General features: G+C 44.2%; 1 protein-coding gene across 1 annotated transcript; it reads right to left on the reverse strand.

Moving 5' to 3' along the window:
* Window positions 1–761: 761 nt before the first annotated feature.
* On the reverse strand, window positions 762–17,747 carry LOC306792906 (uncharacterized protein; the record flags this gene model as incomplete). The annotated part of the gene is made up of 10 exons (XM_079290275.1): window positions 17,524–17,747; window positions 15,070–15,972; window positions 14,679–14,855; window positions 13,461–13,861; window positions 9,756–10,490; window positions 2,575–2,684; window positions 2,360–2,485; window positions 1,666–1,772; window positions 1,220–1,401; window positions 762–926 (listed from the first exon to the last, which is right to left on the reverse strand). Exons 2-10 carry the CDS (start codon window positions 15,947–15,949, stop codon window positions 762–764), a joined length of 2,883 nt encoding a protein of 960 aa, XP_079146401.1. The 5' UTR covers window positions 15,950–15,972; window positions 17,524–17,747.
* Window positions 17,748–23,407: the final 5,660 nt, after the last annotated feature.

Genomic DNA, 23,407 nt, shown 5'->3' on the forward strand with positions numbered 1-23,407 from the left:
CAATATCCTCATCAGCTAAATCATCAAGCATTTCAACTTTACCGAATTAAAATCAATCTTTCTTTCAAATCAATCTTTCAGGAGCAGGAGCGAAGCTCAAGATGCGTAAAGCTCAAGGAAAAACAAATACAGCCACACCTACAGTAGCGACAATCAAAATGAAATCTGCGGATCGCAACAGGCACATTAAGCGAAACAATTAGCGCCAATCATCAATCATAGATGGATCAAGGTGTCTCTCCCCCCGGGAGCCAAAGCGTGATAATAAACAGTGGAGTCAGACTAGACTTCTGTGGGTTTAGGAATAAATAAAGAGAACGACCCTGACATCAGCAGCTTGTAAAAATGTTTGGCCATGCGGACCGTTGGAGGACGTATGAAAGAGAAGCTTTGTGTTGTGAGAAATAAATAACAGACTGACACAATCGTTTGAGTGAGAGTGTCGTGTCAGACGTGTCACAGCAGCGAGCTTTGAATGTGGTCTGAAAACCTGTGAATTGCGTTAAGATGTGCCTGATTTATGGTCCCGCTCCACTTCGGCTTTGGCGCGTCTGTTTCTGCCATTGCAACACGGTGTAGAGCTGTAAAGCAGCAGGCCTGTCAGCCACCCTACAACACAGACATCTGCAACGTCCGACACGACAACAAATGTCCCTGGTTCCTGCAAATGCCACGAAAGAAGACTCAAAAAGGACAGTCACGTGTGTGTATTTTTTGTGTTGTGTTAGTTTATCTTGTTTCAGCTCGGGTCGGTTGGCGAGTTACTTGGCCAATCTCCTCGCCACGTCCTTGTAGGCGGTCTCGATCTCGGAGTCAGCGGCGCAGGTGTTGGTGAATTCATCGCGCGTGTAGGCGTTCTTCAGGTAGCGCCACACCCCCGACATGTCAGAGGGGATGTCGTAGTTGCGGTACTTCTTAGCAACCACCTGCGAGAGCAGGAAAGGCTGTCACTTCAACGTGAACTGGAGACAGACTTGATTTATTTTGTCAGACATTTCAAATCCAGTCTTATAAGTGTACCATCAGTTTATGGGCAAAAATATATATATTTGTTTTAATTGCGCAATGTTTCCCAGCATGCAACCGTTTTGCTAATTAGCGCCAAACGCAAAGTGCAGCCGACTGATGCTGATGTCATCAGTTGAGCTGGTATCTGGTTGTAGACCTGCAGGTGACGCAAGAGGTATCGGGGATCACCAAGGTACACTCCCGTCTTTACCTTGACTATGTGCAGTTTAGGCAGCAGGTTGCAGTCTGCAAGAGTGAGCTCGCTGCCGTCGAGGAAGCATCGGCTGGAGCCCTTCTCCTCCTCCATGCTGTCGGCATCGATCTCATCCGGCAAGGTGCTGTGCAGGTAGTCATCCAGCTTCTTCAGGGCCTTGGTCAAACCTTTCTCTAGAACTAAGCACACAAGTCACACACATAAGTACAATACCTGTGTGTGTGTGTGTGTGTGTGTGTGTGTGTGTGTGTGTGTGTGTGTGTGTGTGTGTGTGATAATCTCACTAGGTGGCAGCACAGCAAAATAAAGCAAGTCTCACATACTGGACTCTGCTACTACCTAGTGGAGGAATTTAATAACAGCTGTCATATATTCATTTTATTCTGTTGCATGTGACTGTGTGTGCGTCTGTGAGTGTAAATGGCACAAAAGGAGCAGCCCACCGGCGTTGGCCTCTGGTTTGGTGTTCTTGATGTAGGCTGAGAACTTGGCGAAGATGTCGTTCCCAGCTGTGTTGGACTCCCTCTGCTTGGCGGCTAGTTTGGGATACCTGAGCAGACGGGTGGGGGGGGGGGGGGGCAGTCAGAGACGCAGGCAGAACAAAACCATCTGGACTGCATTAACACCTGGACTGGAGCTCAGCTCAGACTATAAGCATGTTACACTCTCACACCGAGTTGGCCGGCCGCCCCTCAAGCGCTCTCACACTGAGGCCCATTTATAATGCAAGAAACTTTACAGGCAGCAACAGAAAGATGAAGTTGATCTGACGCTGTTCTCTGCAACTGCTCGCACACTGGCTCATTTCTTTTCTCTTCTTCTTGGGAATGAAAATAACAAAAGAAAACATGGCTTCATTTTTCGTAAATAACACAAAAGCTGCAGCACAATAAAGCGCATATAGTTACAGTTTGTGTGCCTGAGACAAAGTCATTCACAAAAGATTTACCACAGCCATAAACAACAACACAGCGATATCAGTCAACATCGGCCTGCATCAAATACAGCACAAATTCGCTGTTATTGGGCTTAAAACGTTTCCTGTCCTTTCAGCAGTCGCTGAAGTGAAATAAATCAGCGCGTGTGCAGTCAGCGATACCGTAAACTACGAGCTGTAAAAGCTTCCAGCTGAATTACTTTGGAGGACAGAGCGTTTCCTCCAGGAACTCCTCGATCTTGTTGATGTCGGTCTTCACTTCTCCGTTGAACGTCAGGAAAGGAGGGTGTGTCCCCGGAGCCAGGTTGTGCAGATCTGCCGGCTTCCTGCACAGAGAAACACAGAGGTAGAACTGGTGTGTGGTGCTTCGTCTTCCCTGGAGGCTTGCGTTCCATGTATCCTGACGCATCCTGACCTTTTGAGGTCCACGGTGGTGACGTTGAACACGACTCCTTTGAGCCAGAGGATCATGAAGAGGCGCTGAGAGAAGGGACAGTTGCCGATGCTTTCCCCGTCGTTGCCGGCCTGCACGCAAACAAGACGACAGAAAACAAGTCAGACAAGTCACTCATAGTGGAAACACAGCCAAAGAGTTGACTCAGCACATTTCTGACATCAGAGCTGCATCTATTTGGTGAATAACTGATAAGGTGACGGACAGAAAAATAATCATTTGATGGTGCCAGGCTCTAAAAGGTCACATTACATTGTAGTAAATAGATTCTTCTTGGATTTGGGAGTGTTAGTTTGGACAAAACAAGACATCTGATGACAAGGAAACCGTGACGGACATTTCTTCACCGTTCATTGACGATTTCATCGGGAAACTAATCATCAAATGAATCGATAATGAATGTAGTTCCCCCCGACATGCTACACCAGCTTTCGGTCGTTGGTCACAAGGTTCACAACCTTGCTACTAACAATTAAATACATATTGAATTTAGCTGATCGTTATCTTTGATTTATATTTGCCCAGTGAGGTCGTTCAGGAAAAACACGCAAACGCACATGAATACGTCAGCCTTAAATCCCTGATACAAAGAGTCAAACCAGAAGTACACTCAGTATTGTTTGATGTGTACTATATGGTGCGTACACTGGTGTGCAGCGCTGTTGTAGTACTTGAGATCGGCCTTGGTCTCGAGACTGGTCTCAAGATCACTTTATGAAGGTCTCGGGATCGGCCGGGACAAAGAGGACTCTGGATTTTATTTCAAGACTACAACTGTGGGGATACCACGAAACTGACTTGGTCTCAACTCCTCAAAGTCTTCATCCAGCAAATACATCCTCTGTCAGAGGTAGAGCTGGTCACCTTCCAATTGAAAGATTGCTGATTCAATCCCCGTCTCTTCCAGTCTGCAAGTCCACTGGGTCTTGGTTTAGGGGGTCTTGACTACAACATATTTGTCCGAATTGGTTTTGAAATAAGTTCATCCACTCAAAAGGTTGCCTCTCCGTCGTTTACTCGTGAAGCGTGTGGCGAGATCGTGTGTCGGCATGTATGGATACACAGCAGAGCATCGGCAGTGACACCTGACCCGCATGGCCCAGCTGAATTATACATAGTGATTCCATCAGCTGGTTCACTGGCCGACGGGGCACCGACTGCAGGGTCAGACCTGGAGGTCTGCGGTCACAGTGAGGTCCACGACGCGCTGCGCAATAAGTGCAACGACCTCGAGCTCAACAGAGATCTGCCTGCGTAGAAAGTTTCCTTCGTTTAACACATCAATGATTCGGAAATCAAACTATTCAAGAAACAAGAATCTATTCATGTGCAGTGCCGTCATTTCTATATTTGATGTGGCTAATAACACAAATGACATTAAATGACTGACTTGGAAGCAGCACCAGTGGTAAAAGACAAACAACAGAAATAATTTGGCCGTTGAGTTCATGTGCCCGGCGGCAGCCTACACTGCTCCTCGCAAACACCAGAACACACAGCTGTCAGTCTGAAAGTAGCTGAGCCAACTGTATGCACAACCAGCCGTTAATGCCCAGGGCTGTCACGCAGCCTGGGCGCATGTGACGCTCCTGTCCGTGCATTGTTATGGATCGGCTCAGCGGTAACACAATACACAGCCGCTGATAATGGCCAATCGACATCTAGAACACCGGGGGACAAAAGCTGTCACACACAACTGTGCCTGTGGGCACAAGGAGCGGGAGCCGACGACGAGAGGGGTCCACTGGAGGCAATGTCATCACATGATCCATCCAGTGCATGCACACACATGTACTTTACTATGGCTGGGTTAGGGTGCAGGTGGATCAGCTTCAGCGTAATCATCTTGCCATTTTATTTTCTAAAGCACTTTATGAAAGCTATGAGTCAGCCAAGAGTGAGAGCTTTCTATCTGTAAGACGGAACACTAATTATCTGTAGTTACAGCGTTTCCCTTTCTAGAAGTAAGAGTTTGATGGACTGAAACAACATCGTTAATGGGAACACAAGCCAAGGTGTCGGCAGACTTCCCAGCCGACCGGCTTCCTGGGAGGTGGATTGGCAGAGAGCGGCCTCCGCACCAGCTAGTCCGGTCAGTGCGTCCAGGCAGCACACCAGCAATGAGCTCCTCCACCTGCTTCCCTCCACCTGCACCTGCCTCAGGTATTGATCATCTGCCTCTAACATCTCCCACTGGGCCTCCAGTGCATCTTGTGGTGGAGAACGAAACAACACTGCTGTGTTTACCGAAGGGCGGCACTTCCAAACCGGCACTTGCATACATGTTTGCTCTATTTCGGGAGCGTCTATTGATCAGCGACATGTCAGGGAGACTTGAATAAGAGCAGAGTGGCTGATTCAATTGCTGAGGAGCATTAGCCTGTCATGCACTGCCTGTTAAAGTGTAATGTGGAGTAACGGCCCACTATCAGCAAGCAGCTTCAGTATCACTGTCACAACAATCCTGGGTCAACATAGAGTGCCAGCGCCACTGTAACTCTACCTCCACTATTGAGTTACACAAGCTTTCCACAACACACAGCCGTGCACTGAAGTCCTGCTCATATATTGTCTCTATCTTACAATAAAACTAAAATACCGTAAGCATAGTCGAGTCTCTGTCTTACCTTGACAAAAAGCTCGATATCGGGGTCTCTGTCCTGACTGTTGGTGGACATGATGCCTGGTTTTGGCTGTCACCTTGATTCTTTTTTATTTCACCTAAAGTCCTTTGCTTATCCTTGAAAGGTCTACATTCTCCACAAAAACAGATGCACAAAAAAAGAGATCTTCTGTGAGATTATCTCCGCTGTGGCTGTGATCCGTTGAGGAGCCGTGTTTGTTTTCTAGTCTGATTCGATGATCTCCACCACCTCTTGGTCCTGCGAAGGCCGTCTTCCTTGTTCGTGTCCTGTCCAGGTGGCAGGTAGAGCCCTGCGCTCTGATTTAGAACCCAGATGGAGAGCAGAGCTGGCTCTCACTGACACAAAGTGGAGAACAGGTGTCAGTCTATAACCCGGGGGGGGGGGGGGGTGGAGCCCCATCCCTCTCTTCCCACCGCTGCAACCGAACTCCCCTCCAACACACACACACACCTCTACCATCGCCTCCTCTCCTGTCTGTCTCGTCTCTTCTACACTGGTCACCTCACCTTCTTGGTTTTCTTTATCTATAAAGAATAAATGGTATTTGTGGCATGTTCACTTGTTTGGCTGATTGAGGCAGGAGACCCGGAGAGGATTCATCTGTGAAATATTAATGCTTGGCTTTGGTTTCAAGGCCAGAATTGACGTTCGTTTACGCAAAGGGCTTAAGTAGGGCAACACAAATAAAGCAGGTCTGACTGACAACATTTTCATCAGCACACACTGAAGAAATTGACGGGGCCCTCACTATTTACTTTGTTCGAACGGGCGCAGTGTTCTGAGAGGTTTACCCAGGAATGAGAGAGAGAGAGAGAGAGAGAGAGAGAGAGAGAGAGAGAGAGAGAGAGAGGCTCCAGATGGTTTCTAAAAATGTATTCTATTTATAGAGCAGCCCCCTCTCCTGGCTGACATGCCAACATGCAGCACAGACCAATTACTGAGCCGCTATGGAGGCGTTCATTATCAGTCCTCAGTGGTTCTGAGGAACCGTGCTGAGTGCTTTCTAAATGTGTTATCTGTGGAGGTCTTAATCAAAGTTAGGGTCTCAATAGGCCTCACAGCACCCACACAATGAAAACAACACATGGAAATGAACTGGCTTTTCAGATTCAGATCTCAAATGCAGCTAAATGACTTTAGTTCATTTTCTGTTTATCAAAACAACAGTTCAACATTTGGAGAAATTGTCAAAAACAATCACACATGTTAGTTCTGACCAAACTGTCAGAGAAGACCCTTCATGGTGAGAACGGTCCCCTGGAAGGCTCCACAGCCAGCAGCCAATTCGCTTAGCTTAGCATCATGACAGTGGAAAACAGCTAACCTGACTCTGTGCAAAGGCCAAGAAAATAGTCTGGCACATAAGATGAAATAAACCTTTACCAACTTTGATGCAAAATGATCTCGAAACGACATCACGTAACCATCAAAGGAGTGGTTAGGCATAGTTGATAATAGACTTATTTTGCTTTCTTGCTGTTAGTTTGATCGCTCACCCTCATATTAAAGACTCTATATATGTTAATTATTGAGCTTTAGGGGGATTTTGTTAACTTGGACCGTACCATCAGGGTAGCAGTTTCCCCGTTTCCAGTCTTTATGCTAAGCTAACAGGCTGCTGGCTGTAGCTGTGCATTCACCGGACAGATACAACAGTGATATAAATGTTGTCATTTCAAGCCTATTTCCCAAAATGTCTAAATCCTTGATGATCATACAACCATGAAGGGTTTAGAAGAAATGTCCTTGGGTTTTTTTGTGTCCTCTTGAGACAAAAGGAAGCTCAATCACTGACTTGTTGGGCTAATCATTCACCTGAACATCAAACAGTAACTGACATTTTGTATCTTTCCAGAGCCAAAGTGAAGGGATTGATTGAACTCGCCACTTTGTGACTTTGTGTTTTATAGCGCAGCTCGGTTTGGTTTATGGCGATTGCTGAAGATTAAACTGTTGGGAAATCCGTCCCACGGGTTGGACAGGATAGAGGGTGGGGTGGTACGTGGAGAAGTGTGCTGTCGCCTCCATGGTGAACTATGGTCCGTGTTTAATAGTCATATGATGACATCCAGATAGCGTTTCTCTAATCCCACATCCCACCGATGTTTCCCAAGAAAACGGGTGAAAATCGTCTGCGAGGACGGAAGAATAAGATTTCTTTATGACTTCATAAAAACAACAATGGACATCCAATATTGTTGTTCTGAAGCTGATGCTCTTTCTGGAGCCAGTCCCTGTCACAATTATGGGAGGAATGTTTGGATCGCTTCAAGAAAACATCATCCAGTTCAGATTGTAGCAATCACTTTTGTTTGTTTGCAACTCCTCTGCGTTGATTGGATACACCCATTCCTACCCGACCACAGCCTGAGCTGAAATAATACAGAGACGATTTAAAGATTTAGCACATAAAAAGACGGCTGTCGTTCCCTATTGCGAGGCCTTTAGTGAGCTCAGACAGAGCTCCTGGAGCCCAGCCCACTGACTCTCAACCTCTGTTGCCCAGTCAGCAAAGTGACCCCTGGGTGTGCTGATAGTACACCTCACCGACCAGCTCTATCGGGGAAGCAGCAAAACACACAGTGGGATTTGCTCAGGCATGGAGTTCACCCTGGTTTCTATGTGCGTACAGTAAACAAGTTAATTATTACATCAGGCTGCCTCCAGATTAGTCACTGATGAAGCTTCTGATACAAGAGATCACTGCTTCTCACATTTCTTACTGAAACAATACTTTGTCACATTTATATTTAATCCTGGAATTATTGTTTTAGTTCATGTGTTTCTCATTACTTGCTTCAAAAAGTTTGATTTAATAACCTTTAACGTTAGTTAAGAGTCTGACTGTATGTGAGAAGTGCACGTAATCATCCGTACCTCACTCATTGGTTTGTGGAGAACGCTTTTGAAGCTTTGATTTCGAGCACTTTGGCTGTCGCCATCTTGTTTTTAAACGCGGAATCGGACATTTTTAGGTGACCAAAAAAAGGTTCAAGTTTTAAGACGAAAACCGGGACAGACACTGTGGTAGCAACCTGTCAATCACAAGGTAGCTCCGCCCTAAAGCATACCCTGCTTTAATGTCTATTGTATTCTAAATGGGACCATAGTTCAGTAAATTAGCATGACATGATTTTTTTTAAAGACTTGAAACTAGAGATTGAGACCATAAACTCATGTTTACAATGTTTACTGAGGGAATAAATCAAGAGAGAAGTAGAGTCATTTTCTCACAGACTTCTATACAATCAGAGGAGTCGCCCCCTGGTGGACACTAGAGAGAATGCAGCTTCAAGGCACTTCCACATTGGCCTCACTTTACAGAACTAGAGGTTACCGTCTGGTTAGGCTTCAAAAGTAAACCATGTGTATACATTGGCTGTAAATAAGTTGATGCGATTTCTATTTATAGCTTTTTACATCGTTTTAAATATTCCTGCTTTACATTTTAATTATTGTATGTTTTCTTATAATATGACCTGCAAATTTCTTACTTGGCGAATCAAACTTATTAAGATCTGGATCTTTGTGAAATGACTTAAGCATATCAGTCACTGTTCCATATTATTTTATATGACTATCATCATTTTGTGATCGTGTGGTGATTAGTCATGTTTATGGCTCGGACTTGGCTGACGAATGTTACGCTTTTGGACGGCGTCACTCAATATATGACCTAATCTTTGATATGCGACACACGCAGTTGTAATACAAGTTCTGTTTCAGAAATGCAGAACATGTCAGTTGGTTGACACTTGAATACTGTTTGTTTTCCATCATGATTCAAGTGGTGGACAGAAACCAGGTTTATTTACCCAAACACTTAAGTTTAGTTAAGTTTTCTGCAACGTTATACTTCACCTCTCCACTAAATTCAGAGTGAGATATTGTACGTTTTACTCCACTAAGTTGAATAAGTATTCCAATTAACAATTAAACAAATCAATACATGTAACAGTAATAATATGAAATCAATTATGATTCATTATTTATAGGTCAAGATAAGACTATTGATAAATTCACAAGCAGCATATAAAGTAATTAAAATGAGCTCCACCTTTTTTTAGCAGCTGCAACAATAGTGATGTACACGGTGATGGGATATTATGCATAATGAGAAGTTTTACTTTTGCTACTTTGAGTATAAACTTTTGTATTTTGTGACTTCAGTAAGATTTTGAATGTGGGACTTATAGTTGTAACAGTGTGAGCTGCATTACTGTATTGCTGCATCAGTAAAACATTTCTGTGAGGAACCAACACTAAAGAATCAATCAGGAGCTGGACAAGAGGACACAAACGTGAGGGACAAGATGCCTTCACGGAGCGTTTTGGAAAATCTGATATAGAGCCGAGTTCATCACTTATAAAGGGAACCAACTTTACAGCAGCTGCGTTTTGTCGGATGCCCCATGCAGGGAGAATAATGCTGACGCTAAAAACCTAGGTTGCATGATTTGGGTGGACCCTGCACAGAGGGTCTGCATGTGCGTATACCTTAACGAACAGAGAGACGTCCGGCTGTCCGGGATCAGCCGGTGCAGCGCTGCTCTCATCCAGAGTGACGTTCTCAGTTTTCAGGCTGTGGTCGACGGACTCCTCCGGCGTGGAGTCGGTGCTGGGGAAGGACATCAGCACCCCGGCATCTTCTTCCTGGACCCTCAGCTGGACCGGCGGGTCGTCGCACGGGTCTCCGAGTGACTCGGAGGATGCTGAGGAGGCCGACGAGCGCCTGGATCCGTGGCGCGCCTCGCCGTTCACTTCCTCGACCTCCGCCGCTGGCTCCGGCTCCACGTTCACCTCTGTCACTTCCTCAGCTTTCACCTCTTCCTCAGCTTTGGCCTCCTCGTCGTCGCTGGATGAAGAGGAAGAGGACGAGCCGCTTCGTTTGTCCTTGTCCCTGGTGTCCATGTAGTCCGGCGAGCTGCGCTCTCCCTCCGCAGCGACGTGGACCTGCACCTCGCGGTACAGCCGCTGCTTCGCCTCACCTGGGTTCCCGGGCTCTGGGTTGGGGCTGTCCGCTCCATCGCGGCTCCCCTCATATACTGTGTCATAGGCGTTGTCCATGTTTGTTGGCTTTGGGGTCGTTTTGTTTTCCTTCTGGTGGACCTGGAGGTTTTCACGTGTTGGAGCGCTGAAGTGGTGGCACACGGTCTCGCGTGCCTCTGAACTGACTGAGCGTCCTGAGCGTCCAGGCAAATTCCAGCGAGAACTCATAGGAGACCTTTGATCCTGCAAGTTAACAAGTGATTTATGCAAAATCCAGGCCTTCAAGGACACATCAGCTCAAATGCAACACCTCTTCAGTGCAGTGAACAGATTTTTCTCCCCCACTCTTAATCCACTCAAATTTGGAACAATTTATAATGATCACAATTTATATTTTTCAATTTTGTGAAATATACTTCAAGCTAACAGAAGTTTCTTAGTTTGTAGTTAATCACAGCTCAAGATTTGAATGGATTTGTTCACTTAGGTTGAAGCGAGACATTAGTTTAGTTTGTTACAACTTACATTTTAAATGCTAATAATATTTCTAAGGGACTGTGTGGAAATGATTAGAGCGGGAGGAGGGGGTCCGAATTGGGGCAGGTTCTGTATTTTCTCTTCTTTTTGCTGAAGGGAGGATGGTGTTCATTTTATTTTTCACCAGATTTATATTTTAGTTTTGAACACAGCATGTTGTATGTGCCCCGTTTATTATTCATTCATAGTTTCATTGTTTAACAGAGCACTGCTAGTTATATTTAGTATTATGTCAAATAATTAGGCAATTTGAAAGTCAACCTTTAATGTGGACATCATTTCTCAAACAAAGGTTCAAATTGAGGTAAATCATTATTCTACAATTACTTTGCCTTGTTCAGTTATTGATAATTCAGTTATATCTTGTTGAGATTTTTTTTCTCAACGAAAGACAGTCTAATGCTGAGGGCCTTGTTTTTTTAAACTAGCCATGCTCTCCGCTAAAATAGTTTTAATGCCATATAATTACTATTTTTACATGCTTTTATTCAGCCTTCAGAATCAGATCTTTTGAACTGTTTGGCCTCTTTGCTGTGAATCCGTGGGAGGAAAGTGACAACATAAATGGTCTGCACTAGGAGAATGTGTAAAAGGCCTGGTATCATACAAACACATGCACACACAACAAAATACAAATTGCTCAGTTTCACATCAGTCTTTAATTGCATCAACATGGCAAAGACAGTTAATTTGTAAATCATATTTAATTTTAGACCCAGGTTAATAATCAACTAAGATTAACCTGATGCAACATGTTGTTCTCTTCTAACAATTTCAAATGAATTGTTTGAATATATTTCATTTCTCTGTCAACAAGTCAGGGGAAATTATCAGACGTGTCTCTTTCATAAAACAAGAAAATTATCATAAAATGAACAATTTCCATATAAATGCTTTCAATTTGTTAATTTAAATTTTGTAAAAAGTCTGTATCACAGTGATGTCTGTAATCGTTTGGGGGGCACAGGTCAATGCATCTAAAAAACCAACTAAAGTAGAAAAACCAGTTTCCGAAAAAAGATTCTGAAAATATATCAGAATTTCATTTGCAGATTTGGATTCTACTTGACTTTCTATAATTATACTAATTTAAAAAAGCTTTTTGGCAAGACACACCTTTTTTTTTTTACACTATTTGAAATAGCAACTACCAACAAGAAGTGAAAATGAACCATGACCGAAAAAGCATCTACTGCCCCTTCGTTCTGTTTCCTTCTATCCCGTAGTGCAAATCAGGGGAACAGTTCTTGCAAGTCATGCCGAAATAGTCTTCTTAACAAACAAACGAAACCCTTATAATCCCTATGACGAAATACTGACCCAATAGCAATTGCACTTCACATTTCACCAACAAATGGCCACGGTTATGACATATGAACACTGCCACATGAACACTTCAGAAAAATGTCCTCCAAACACACATTCTACAAAAAAAACAAAAAAAAAACAGACTTGACACACAAACGATTGCACACATTATAGTTCTCCGTTAAGTTAAAAGGCAAATGGCAACTCTGTACTAAAGAGTAAGGTTGTGATGGGATTACATGAGCAGCAGCCCGGCACACGGAGTGAGTCTTTAGTGGAACATCTGCTTTCATGTAACATTCAAAGATAACACCCCAGTCGCCACTAAATTCATTTGATTACTTCTCTGATTAATCACAGCATTTTTATTTTAAAGCAACTTCTAATTCAGTGCTCGGACCACAAGTACAACAATTGGTGGCAAAAGAAATCTGAAAGGCCCGTTCAGTGTTTCGCTTATGACACAAATCTATTTTGCAGATTCGAAAAAGCCGAATAAACAAAATCTACCGACGTCCATACTGCTGTCACGGTCGGGAAGTCAAGGTGTCAGTCTGCTTCAAACGCGGCGTTTTGATTGTTTGATAGCATCTGTGAGGCACTTCGGAACATCTGTTTAAATGAATGCATTGTTTTATTTGGATCCCCCTCTGTCTGGGCAATAACTTTCCAAAACGTACACAAGTATGCAGAAGAACTTCAGCCTGGTATCTTTCAGCATTCATCAAAAGTGTTACGAGCTCACATGTCAACGCATCAGGATAACGTTTCCCTCTGGCCAAAACTCACGTTTCACTAAACGGAGTAACCGAACGTAACCTCCGTTCGTTGGCCGTTAGCGGTGCTGCTAACGTCACTAGCTCTCCTCCTGTCAATTTAAACATGGGTTAGATGTTAACAATGCAACATTATCAGAGATCGGAGACCAGAAAAGCATAAATGCCGATGTCCTGATCACATATTTTACTGAATATAATAATAACGAATTAATCCGCATGTGAGGGGGGATGCGTACGGGTCCCGGATCGACGATGGTCCATTACACCGCAGACTTTCACCTTTCAGACTAACAGGTTTGTTTAGACTGACACCTCAACTTTGGCCAACAAGGGTTCATGTTTTCTATCATCACAGCCAAAAATCCTACTTTTAACTTTGAAGTTTTACTTATAAAGTGACAATGAGGAGATGATATAGGGTGAAATTCACAATCAAAGCAAAGCCACGATAACACCCATGTAAAGGTTTATTATGTTGATTAACCCTACACCAGAAGCAAACCCCAGACATCTCCCTTGCTTCTGGACAGAGCGAACTACCTTGGGGAGCGACACCTCCTCTTCTTTTACGTTTCCCTTTCTTCACCTACAGGTGCATGTCCTTCAGCAGCAGCGGCTGAGACATCTCCCTGCTCCCGTGTTTTAGCGGGGGCAGCTGTTTGAGCGTCGCTTGTTTTATGTAGATCACCAGAAAGCCCAGCACCATCACCACGCCGAGGAAAGAGCCCACCACGGGGGCGTAGGAGTGGACGTTGACACTGGGAGGGACGCTGAGCGAGGACAGGGCCGCCTCCTGGGACAGCAGGTCCTGTACGTTTAGGAGGGAGCCGTTGTTGGGCAGAGGGTGGATGGACAGGATGTGGCACATGAGAGGGTAAAGGTCGACGGAGCGCATGGAGGTCTTGAGGTAATTCTGCCGAAAGGCCGGCCCGTGGGCCACAAACACAGGCTGCATGCTGCGTAAGGTGTTGTCGTACCCATGGTTCCCAACTGGAGAGAAAAGACAAGAGATGTATTGGCATGAATACTTCCAAAACTAGACGACTCACACCAAAAGAATATTGACTGATAAATGGCACTAGTAAGAGGAAAAATAGTTTCTAAAAAGGTATTCTGAGAGGTATTTATTTTTCCACTGGTAAAACTATATAGAAAAGTTTTTCTATGTTTAGTTTGTATTGTCTGCTACACGCATGAGGACGCACATGTTGCCAGCACAGTAGCAGCAGAATACACAGTCCTGCCAATTGCATTCTCTCTACTGACCACCAGGGGGCGACTCCTCCGGTTGCAAAAAGAGGTAAATTTGTAAAACAAAGTATGAGAAAATGACTACTTCTCTCTTGATCCATTACCTCAGTAAACATTGTAAACATGAGTTTATGGTCTCGATCTCTATTTTCAAGTCTTCTTCAATACAGCATGATGTTCATTCAGTAAATTATGGTCCATTTAGAGTCAAACAGACCATAAAGCAGGGGATGCTTTAGGGCGGGGCTTACAGGTCGCTGCCGCTAACATCCATATACGGCGTCTCTACGTCACTCCTCCGCATTCCAAATACGGTAACTTCCGTTCATTGGCAGCAAAGTTAACACGGGGCGTAAAGAACGCAGGATTTAAAATCATTTTTTTTAAATGGCTTTGCAAATGTTTTATGAGGAAGGAAATGTATTTAACATGATAATTAGACCTAAAGAGACTGCATATTGACAACCTAATACATATATATAATATAAAAACATGTGCGCGGCTACAAACCAGCGTATTGTGCCCACACAGCTTTATATGAGCTTTGAACACGTACGCATGAAGGGCCCGGTCCTGTTCTGCATGATGGTCCAGCCTTCCTTGGACTCTATGAGGATGGGCATGATCCTGATGTTGTGTTGGTAATGGAAGCGCTCGGGAACGTCGTCCTTCTTGTACACCACCATGTTCGGGTTGGCGTCCAGCAGCTTGCTGTACACCTCGTCAAGCTTCCCTGCAAGACAGAGGAGAAGCAATGATACAACACATTAGTTGGTGGATTTGTCACCTTTTAGGACACTCAGGCTAGCTGTTTCCCCCCGTTTTCAGTCTTTAAGCTATGCTAACTGTCTTGTAGCAGTACTGGATCTTCTCCCCAAACAAAAATGTGAAACATTTAATGAACTTCTTGATGGCACTGAATGTGACGAGATGTTTTAAAGTGATACCTTCTTTGGGCAGTAATGCCACCACCGGACTCCTGTCCACCCAGGTGTACAGGTCTCTGCTCACATACTCGTCCAGTTCTATGATCTTGTCGGGGGAAAGCTGCGCCATGCCGTGGTCACTGGTCACTATCAGGTTCACGCTCTGGTACAGCCCCGCCTTCTTCAGCTCGTTGATGAGGAAGCCGAGCTTCTCGTCGATATCGGCGATGACGCGGTCCATGAGGGAACTCTCAGGTCCCAGGCTGTGCCCGCTCTCGTCCGGCTCCTCCCAGTACAGAACTCCGAAGTCCACCACTTCCTCTTTGGGTGCGGAGAACCACTCAACGATCCGCTCCACTCTGGTTTCAAAGGAGACCGAGGCATTGTACGGGAGGTACCGATTGGGGAACACGCCGTGGATCTTCACGTCGGACCCCGGCCACATTGCCGCTCCGCTCCGCCCTCCAGCTTTCTGGATGGTCACCCAGAGAGGCACCGCCTCCTCCCACCACCGGGACTCGTATATACTGTCTGTCTCCATGGAGAAGGACCGGTTCAGAACGGGGTCGTACATCTCGTTGGCCACGATGCCGTGCGTCTCGGCGTACAGCCCCGTCACCAAGCTGTAGTGGTTGGGGAAGGTTTTGGTGATGTAAACGTTCTCCACGTGCTCCACCATCACGCCGTTGTCAATGAGGTTGTGGAAGTTGGGCGTTGGGACTCGGTCGATGTAGTCCCAGCGGAAGCCGTCGAAGGACACGAGCAGCAGCTTGGACCGGTCCCTCGCGGCGTGGCTCCCGCGCCCATGTTGGTTCAAGCGACGGAGGGAGACCAGAGGCAGCATCAGGGCCCACAGGAGAACCAGAGGACCGCAGCCTCTTCGCAGCAAGCAGCCCAGCATAGTGTGGTGTGTGACGAGACAGCCTACACGCAAAGGAAGACGTCGGTGAGCTGAGCAATTAAGCCCTCGTCTGGAAAATAAAAGTACAAGGACACACCAGGCGGCTTGTCAGAACCTCCGGTTCTGACAAGTGAATATGCAAGTGTCTTAAAACTTGCATTCTCTCTACTGACCAGCAGGGGGAGACTCCTCTGGCAAGTCTGATTTGTGTGGAAGTCTATGAGAAAATGACTCCTTCTCTCTTGATTCATTACCTCAGTAAACATTGTAAACATGAGTTTATGGTCTCAATCTCTAGTTTCAAGTCTTCTTCAATACAGCATGATGTTCATTTAGAGTCAAATAGACCATAAAATACAGTGGCATTGAGGGTGGGCTTACCTCCAACACCGGCTGACTTATTTACATTATTCTTTTCTTGATAAATCTTTTGTCTATCAGATGTGACGTCTCCAAACATCTCTTTTTATCTGACGCACAGCCAAAAACAAAGACATTCACTATCATGTAGAACAGGGATTCCCAAAGTGTGGTGCGCGAGCTGCCTCTAGGGGGTGCGCGAGAGGAAAAATGTAATGGCGGTGCAGTCCTGTCTCCTAAAAATTACATTCCCCCAAAACTAAAATGCATTTTCTCCCCGATTACGTTTGTGTTTGACGTATTACAAATACGTTTCTCATCAACATATCTTTGCCATACTTTAGTCTTTATTATTTTTCTGTGATCTGCCTCGCCTCTGCCCCGCCACCCACAAGTTGTTGCCCCTCGGCCTGTTCCGAGGGCTGACAGACCTGACGATCAGGTGCCTCGCGGCGGGGGCGGCTGGTAATTTAGTGTACTTCCTTGAACACTACGCTGTGCAAAACAGAGAGATCTTGGCCATATTGATAAAACCAACATTAAGCCATTTGCAACCAAATGCCTTTCGAATCAGGCAATATTTTTCTTGATTATGACATATGATCGATTAGTTGCACAGTAGAAAATGAATTGCTACTAATTTACAAAAATTGGCTGGTTCCAGCTTCTCAAATATGAAAACCAGCAGTTGTATTATATTGCACATTGAATATCTTTGGAGTTTGAGCTGTTGGACAAAAACAAGCAATTTAAAGATGACACATTGTGACACATTGTGACACATTGGGTACATTTTAAAGGTTGAAATGATGCATCAGTTTAGACAGCAGCCACACTCAACATAAAGACATGCTCAGCTCAGGAGGAACAATGATGTCATTGTTCAGACTGAAGATACATACCGACTGCAATGCATCTTTAAGAGCAACTTACCCACAAATGTCTAAATGACAGCCCTCCTGCTGAGAGCCTTAAGGGGACTAATGGGCTCCATGTTTTAGCATTTCAGCTGCAGCGCTAACTGCTACAAACACGCAGCTCCGCGTGCAACATGAAGACAACCACGCACAGCGAAGACACTTCGCGCGAGCGGACCCGGGGGGGGCAGAGACATTAATTTAAAAATCGCAATATATTGCAGTGTTCCACTTACGAATCGGGGACAGAGTGAACTGTACTGGGTCGCCACAGTATCATGCTGTCAACAAGCTTACCTTGTTGTCTGGTCGTGAGCTGGCTGGCCTCGCGCTGCAGGCTGCAGACTTAGATAAACAGCCGGAAGGAAGTCCCGCCTATTAACCTACTGGTTTGTTATGCGTGTGTGCGCGTGTCGCATTTATTTAAAGATATTAAACCAAACCAGATCATCTGAAGACAAGAACGGAGAGCTGCATCCCCCCCTCCAAATCAACTGCGAATGCACCGGTACCAATGACGTAATGTGGGGAGAGGAGGAGGGAGAGAGTTCCGGTATTATAAATAGACATCTTGGTGTCAGTCAGGTCACGAGCATTTTGTTTTTTGCCTTTAAGTTAAACAATAAAATAAATGAAGGGAAATATGTCAAACGTGAAGGGCGTTACATTCAAATACGTGAAGGCAGAAACAAATATATATTCTCCTAATTGTCCCTCCTAAAAATATTCACCTTCAGAGACATTGTTGTTGCCCTAATTCCCCCCGATAATGATGACGCTGAAAGTGCGACGTAACAGCCGCCCTGCAACGATCATGACAGACAGCGTCCACGAGGTGTCAGTCAAGTGCTGTCTAACAGGTTCCTTCACGTTCTGTTGAAAATAAAGATGGCATCTCAATTATGACGCTGCGTCGTCAGAGAGAGAGACTGTTTCTGACCTACTGAGAAGCACCTCTATGTCTGATGCGCAGTGCTCCAATACAACTTTTAAATTCGCTCTTCATTTGTTATTAATTGCTATTTAACACAATGTCCATTTCTTTTACAATATTGTTCACGGTGATTATGATCAAAAAGCTCCTGAAGAAGCTGATAAATGGACCTTGAGATGAGATTGTTGAGTCAATTTCTGTTTCCAAAGTCAAGCATGAACTCCAAATGTTTTTAATACGAGGTTACAGTGTGAAATAGACTTCTACATGACATTCGGGGTTCGGTTTATTTATAAAGCACATATCAGAGACACAGACGGGTGAATAAATAAAGAATAAATGATTGAAGAAACGTAACAAATGCAGTTGTCAGGTGTCAAACTCAACTCATACATCTGATGTAGCAGAGCTGAACTAAAACCTAAACCTCACATGAAGTCTCCGGGGTTGTTTCTAGACCGGGGATCATACTCTCTCGTTTGATTTGTAACAATGTTTTATGTTTTTTTGTTTATGCAAGAATGGAATTTGGGACACTATGTATTGAAAAACTCCCCTCCCAAGCATATCATGTTTATTTTCACACAGGTTTTGGGTTATGGCCTAAAGCAGGGATTCCCAAAGTGTGGTGCACGCACCCCTGGGGGTGCGCGAGCTGCCTCTAGGGGGTGCACGAGAGGAAAAATGTAATGGTGGTCTAATGGTGTAATAATTCATATTCAATATAATATTCACAAAATTAAAAAAAAGATTGTAACAGACTGTCTCATGTTTGTCGTTCTGGTGTTGACGATGATATGTCCCTTGAGGGTTGCCGTAGCGAAGGCGCAACCCCGGCCTCTGGCCAAAGGAGAAAACAACCACCTGAACACCAGCATGCCAGTGCAAGTCAAAAGCACCTTACATTCTTTATATCCAAATTGGAGGAGTTACAAAACAGCCAAAAACAACTGCAGTCTCATTCTATGTATGGTTGATTGTAAATTAAATGTGATGCAATTTTTTGCATCGGTCGCCGTACTCTTCTACACGCTTGGCACACGGGAGAGCTTTCAGTTGGTTGCAACCTTACTGCAAATCCTTCACACTGCACCTTTTAAAATAGGATGAGGTTTGCTCTGGTTTCTTTCAAGTAGAGTAACTTATCAATGGACACGCGTCCTATATGTTTAGATCATACATCAAATGCAAATGAGTGGCAATGTCTGGTAGTCTATCGTCCATTCTACCACTATGGTCCAGACTAAAGTATCACAACAAGCATTAGATGGAGTGCTATGACATTTTACAGACATTCATGGTCCCCAGTGGATGATCCCTTCTTTGGTGATCCCTGACCTTTCCTCTGGTGTCGCTGGCAGGTTGAAATGATGTGATGATGTGGGTTCTGCCACATCCCCGCCCCTTCAGGAGACTTGCGGCAGGTCCTCAGTTTATTCACTCCAACGGGAAACGGAGACACGGATTATGACCGATTCTTTCGCTCCATAGGAACCAAATTAAATATTGGACCCATTTTTCACAAGCCACATATCTCGAAGAAAACACAAATCGGGAGAAAATTAATTTTATTCGAGTCCTTTCTCTGTCTCACACATCTGGTAGCTAATGTGTGCGAACTCACTCGCGAACTCATTTTCACATCGTGACCAAGTTAGAAGACAAGAAGTGTATCTCGAACCGTTGGCAGATTTTGGAACGCGTCATCTTTTTTTATTGAGCCTCTTTGATTGTGACGCACTTTGGTGATCCCTTAACGTTTCCTCTAGCGCCATCATCAGGTCAGGATTTTAATCCCCTTGAGACTTTGTTTACGACCAAAAACCTGCAAAGCTAATGACAATCTAATCAGTTTCAGCTGTTTAGTGTTAATCAGACAGTGTTAGCCTGCTAACAAGCTAAACTAATGTTGTAAACATGGTAAACATTGTACATGCTAAACATCAGCATGTTAGCATTTAGCATACAGCATTGCTGTACAACCTTTTAAAGAGCTGCTGATTATAGGCTATCGGTGGCTATATATCATTTTAGAGCACATGTTTTCAAAGGTGTCATTGATTTATATCTTCTTCTTTTCTTTTTGTTAAAGATGAAAGCTTTATGTATTGTGTGAGGGAAATCAAACCACCACAATTTCTAAGCTGTCATTGATCTGTTGTGCATGTTTTGTGTTGGGTGCTTAAAAACCTCTGAAAACTCCCCGTCAAGGCCCAAAATGCACACAGTTTCCAAGATTCAACATTTTAAATGGATATTATGTTCCAATAGAAAAAGAAAGAATTTGGAGAAAAAAAGACAACTGATGCTCATAATAAGTGACAAAAGGGTAGAAGAGCATGCAAACCGAGCGGTAATGGTGAGTTGTGCCAAAGAAGTGTTATAAAACATTTAAAGCAACATTCTGGGGACGATTTCTTTTCAGGGTGGATTCCTATTGTGTCTTTCTTTTATGTATGTATGTGCTACATGTTCCTCATTGTGTTTTCCCTGCCGTTTAGCTGACAGTGTGAATCTATGTGGGAACAGTGGAGCGGTCATCGAGCTACCTGTCCTGTGTGTTCTGGGTTGACTTCGAACATGAAGGGTTTTGTTTGTTTGGGCAGGAAAGCTCTGTCCATTGTGAGATGTGTAGCTGTGTGCGTGTGTCTATTGTGATGCTACACAAGAATGTCGAGGCTGCTATTGTCGATTTCCCTGTAGAATGTTTTTTGGCCTTCTATCTTTAAAATGATGTGCTGAAGGTATATGCATAGCAGAAGCCATTGTTTCATAGAAGAGGTTCTTATTTCCATACTACTGAATGCACAGAATAGTATTGTACATTTTAAATATAAAAATGCCAAACATTCCTTGGTTTTGTCTTTATTAAATGTGAAGTCTTTCTTTGTAAATGGTAGTAAATACATATTATTCCACTTACCTGTCGTGCTATATATCAACCTAGATTGTTTTGGTGCGAGTTGTCTGCCTTGTTCGATGTAATGGGACCAGGTTGGACTCTGCATTGTGGCGCTCAAAGCACCGAAAACAAATTGAAAAAATGAACAGCAATGTTCTTTCCACGCGCCCTGACCTGGTTCATCAAAATAATCCACAGACCTTGATGTGAGCAATTTTATGCAGGACCTTTTTTTCTTACTACTAAATGACTCCTGTCTCACCGTGCATGAAGGAAGCGTGCCTCTATACTGCTAGCTCACCTAGCACCACTGAGCTAGCTAACGTTACAGCTCAGCCGAGGAGGACGCCATTCATGCCATGAATGTTTACATCTTGCGCCGTCACGAGCATGAACCTCTCGTCGATGAGTAGACGAAACAATAAATGAATTGGAATTGGAAAAAAACAATCAACAGTTCAATCAATAAAAAGAGGTTAGTTGCAGCCTCATATTTAAGCACCGCGGACAAATTGGAGTAATGGCGCAAATGGACAATTAAAAATGGTTCCACTCGCCAGTGTCTTGAATCTATCAAGTAGTCTGATTCTGTCTGTTTTATCAGACAGAGATTTTGTATGTTTGAGTTACGTGGGGCAACTGAAGCAATACATATGAACAGCGGTGTGCAGAAACTTGGTAAGGTCTGTGCAAAACAGGGTTAGGGTTGAGATTATGAGTTGGATTTTGCCCTAAAGTTGCAACAGAGTGACGTGCTGGAAGAGTCACTTGGGCTGCCCTGGGAGGTACTTTTGAGCGGATCTTGGGTCAAAACGGAGGGTACCTACCAGATCATAACTTTCTGCCACTTGGTCTGACTGAAGTCTAATTTATACCTTTCACATCTGACAAGTGAAGCCAATGTGGAAGTAAACCTGCATTCTTTCAACAGTCATCAGGGGACAACTCAATCTCTAGTTTCAAGTATTCTTCAATACAGCATGATGTGTAAATGATGGTCCATTTAGAGTCAAACAGACCTTAAAGCAGGGTATGCTTTGGGGCGGGACTACCTTGGGACTGACAGGTCGCTGCCACGGTGTTGTCCAATCTGAGAGTTGTCTGTGTTTTTCTTCTTTCAACTTTAACACTGTCACACTGTGTTTTCACTTCAAGAACGTTGATTGTAACATTTTGATCGCCTAAAAATGTATCATTCAGCATTCGGTTGTGCTTAGCTCCAACCTCTCGTGTTGCTTCTGGTTGCAAAAAACAAAACAAGATGGCGACGGCCAAAAACCAAGATGGCGACGACCAAATACACGAACCAATGGCTGACGTCACGGTGACTACGTCTGCTTCTTGTATAAACTCTTTGATTTACAAAGATTTTTGAGTTTAGTTTGAAAAACTCAAACCTATTCCACTATTTTGAAAATATACATTTGTAAAATGCTTATGAATGCAGGTTTTGATACGTTAAATATTCCTTGACATAATTTGAGAAAATGTTTTCTTGTTTATTTTTTATTACTGTATTCATGTGAGGGACAATTGTTATGTGTGCCAAACACATTACTACCTCTATGGCATATCCTGATCTAGGAGATTTAAGTCTTTTATGGTGTTCTTTCTCTTCATTAGGTTCATTTTATTCTGACTTTGCTGTAAGTTCAATTCCTAGCGGAGAGATAAACACAAATGAAGCACTGCTGCATATTAAACATACAATTTAGCCTTCAACCTACATGTACAGCTGATATTTTACACTCTTATTAAAAAAGTGTCCTTACAATGAAATAAATTACTCAGCAGTGCACTCAGTTTTCTGCAATAATGCATTCATGGTAGCTGTATTTAAGTTATGGTTTTACGAGTATTATGATGCCCCCTACAGGGACCGGTGCCTCTGCAGTGATGGTCCATTTGTTGCGTAAAATGTGATGCATGTTGCTCTAGTTCTTCACAGAAATGGAAACCCTATAAGACACAATACCCGCCAGAATGTCTGGAGCTCCTCTGTGGCCGACATTGTGTTATTGTGCCCGTGTTTCTGGTCCTTTGTGTTTTATTTACACCATTCTCTCTCTCTCGTCCTACATTACCCAGATCCACCGAGAGTCGGCCCCCGCTTTCATTGGCCCGTCTCCACTTTCCCTCTCAGCCGTCGCGGTGTGGTAGGATCTGCGCACAAAGAGCGCGCAGCCAATCACAGACACCCTCTGATAAACCTCGGCCAATGACCGCGAGCCTCTTATTTACATAGAGACGGCACGAGCCAATCACGAGTCAGCACAGGAGAGGATTTTGACTCCTGTGCCCAATGGCTGTTGGAGGTAGGCCTGTAGAGTTTTGGGGAGTGCATA

The sequence above is a fragment of the Melanostigma gelatinosum genome (assembly GCF_949748355.1).
Source record: "Melanostigma gelatinosum genome assembly, chromosome: 19".
Lineage (NCBI taxonomy): Eukaryota > Metazoa > Chordata > Actinopteri > Perciformes > Zoarcidae > Melanostigma > Melanostigma gelatinosum.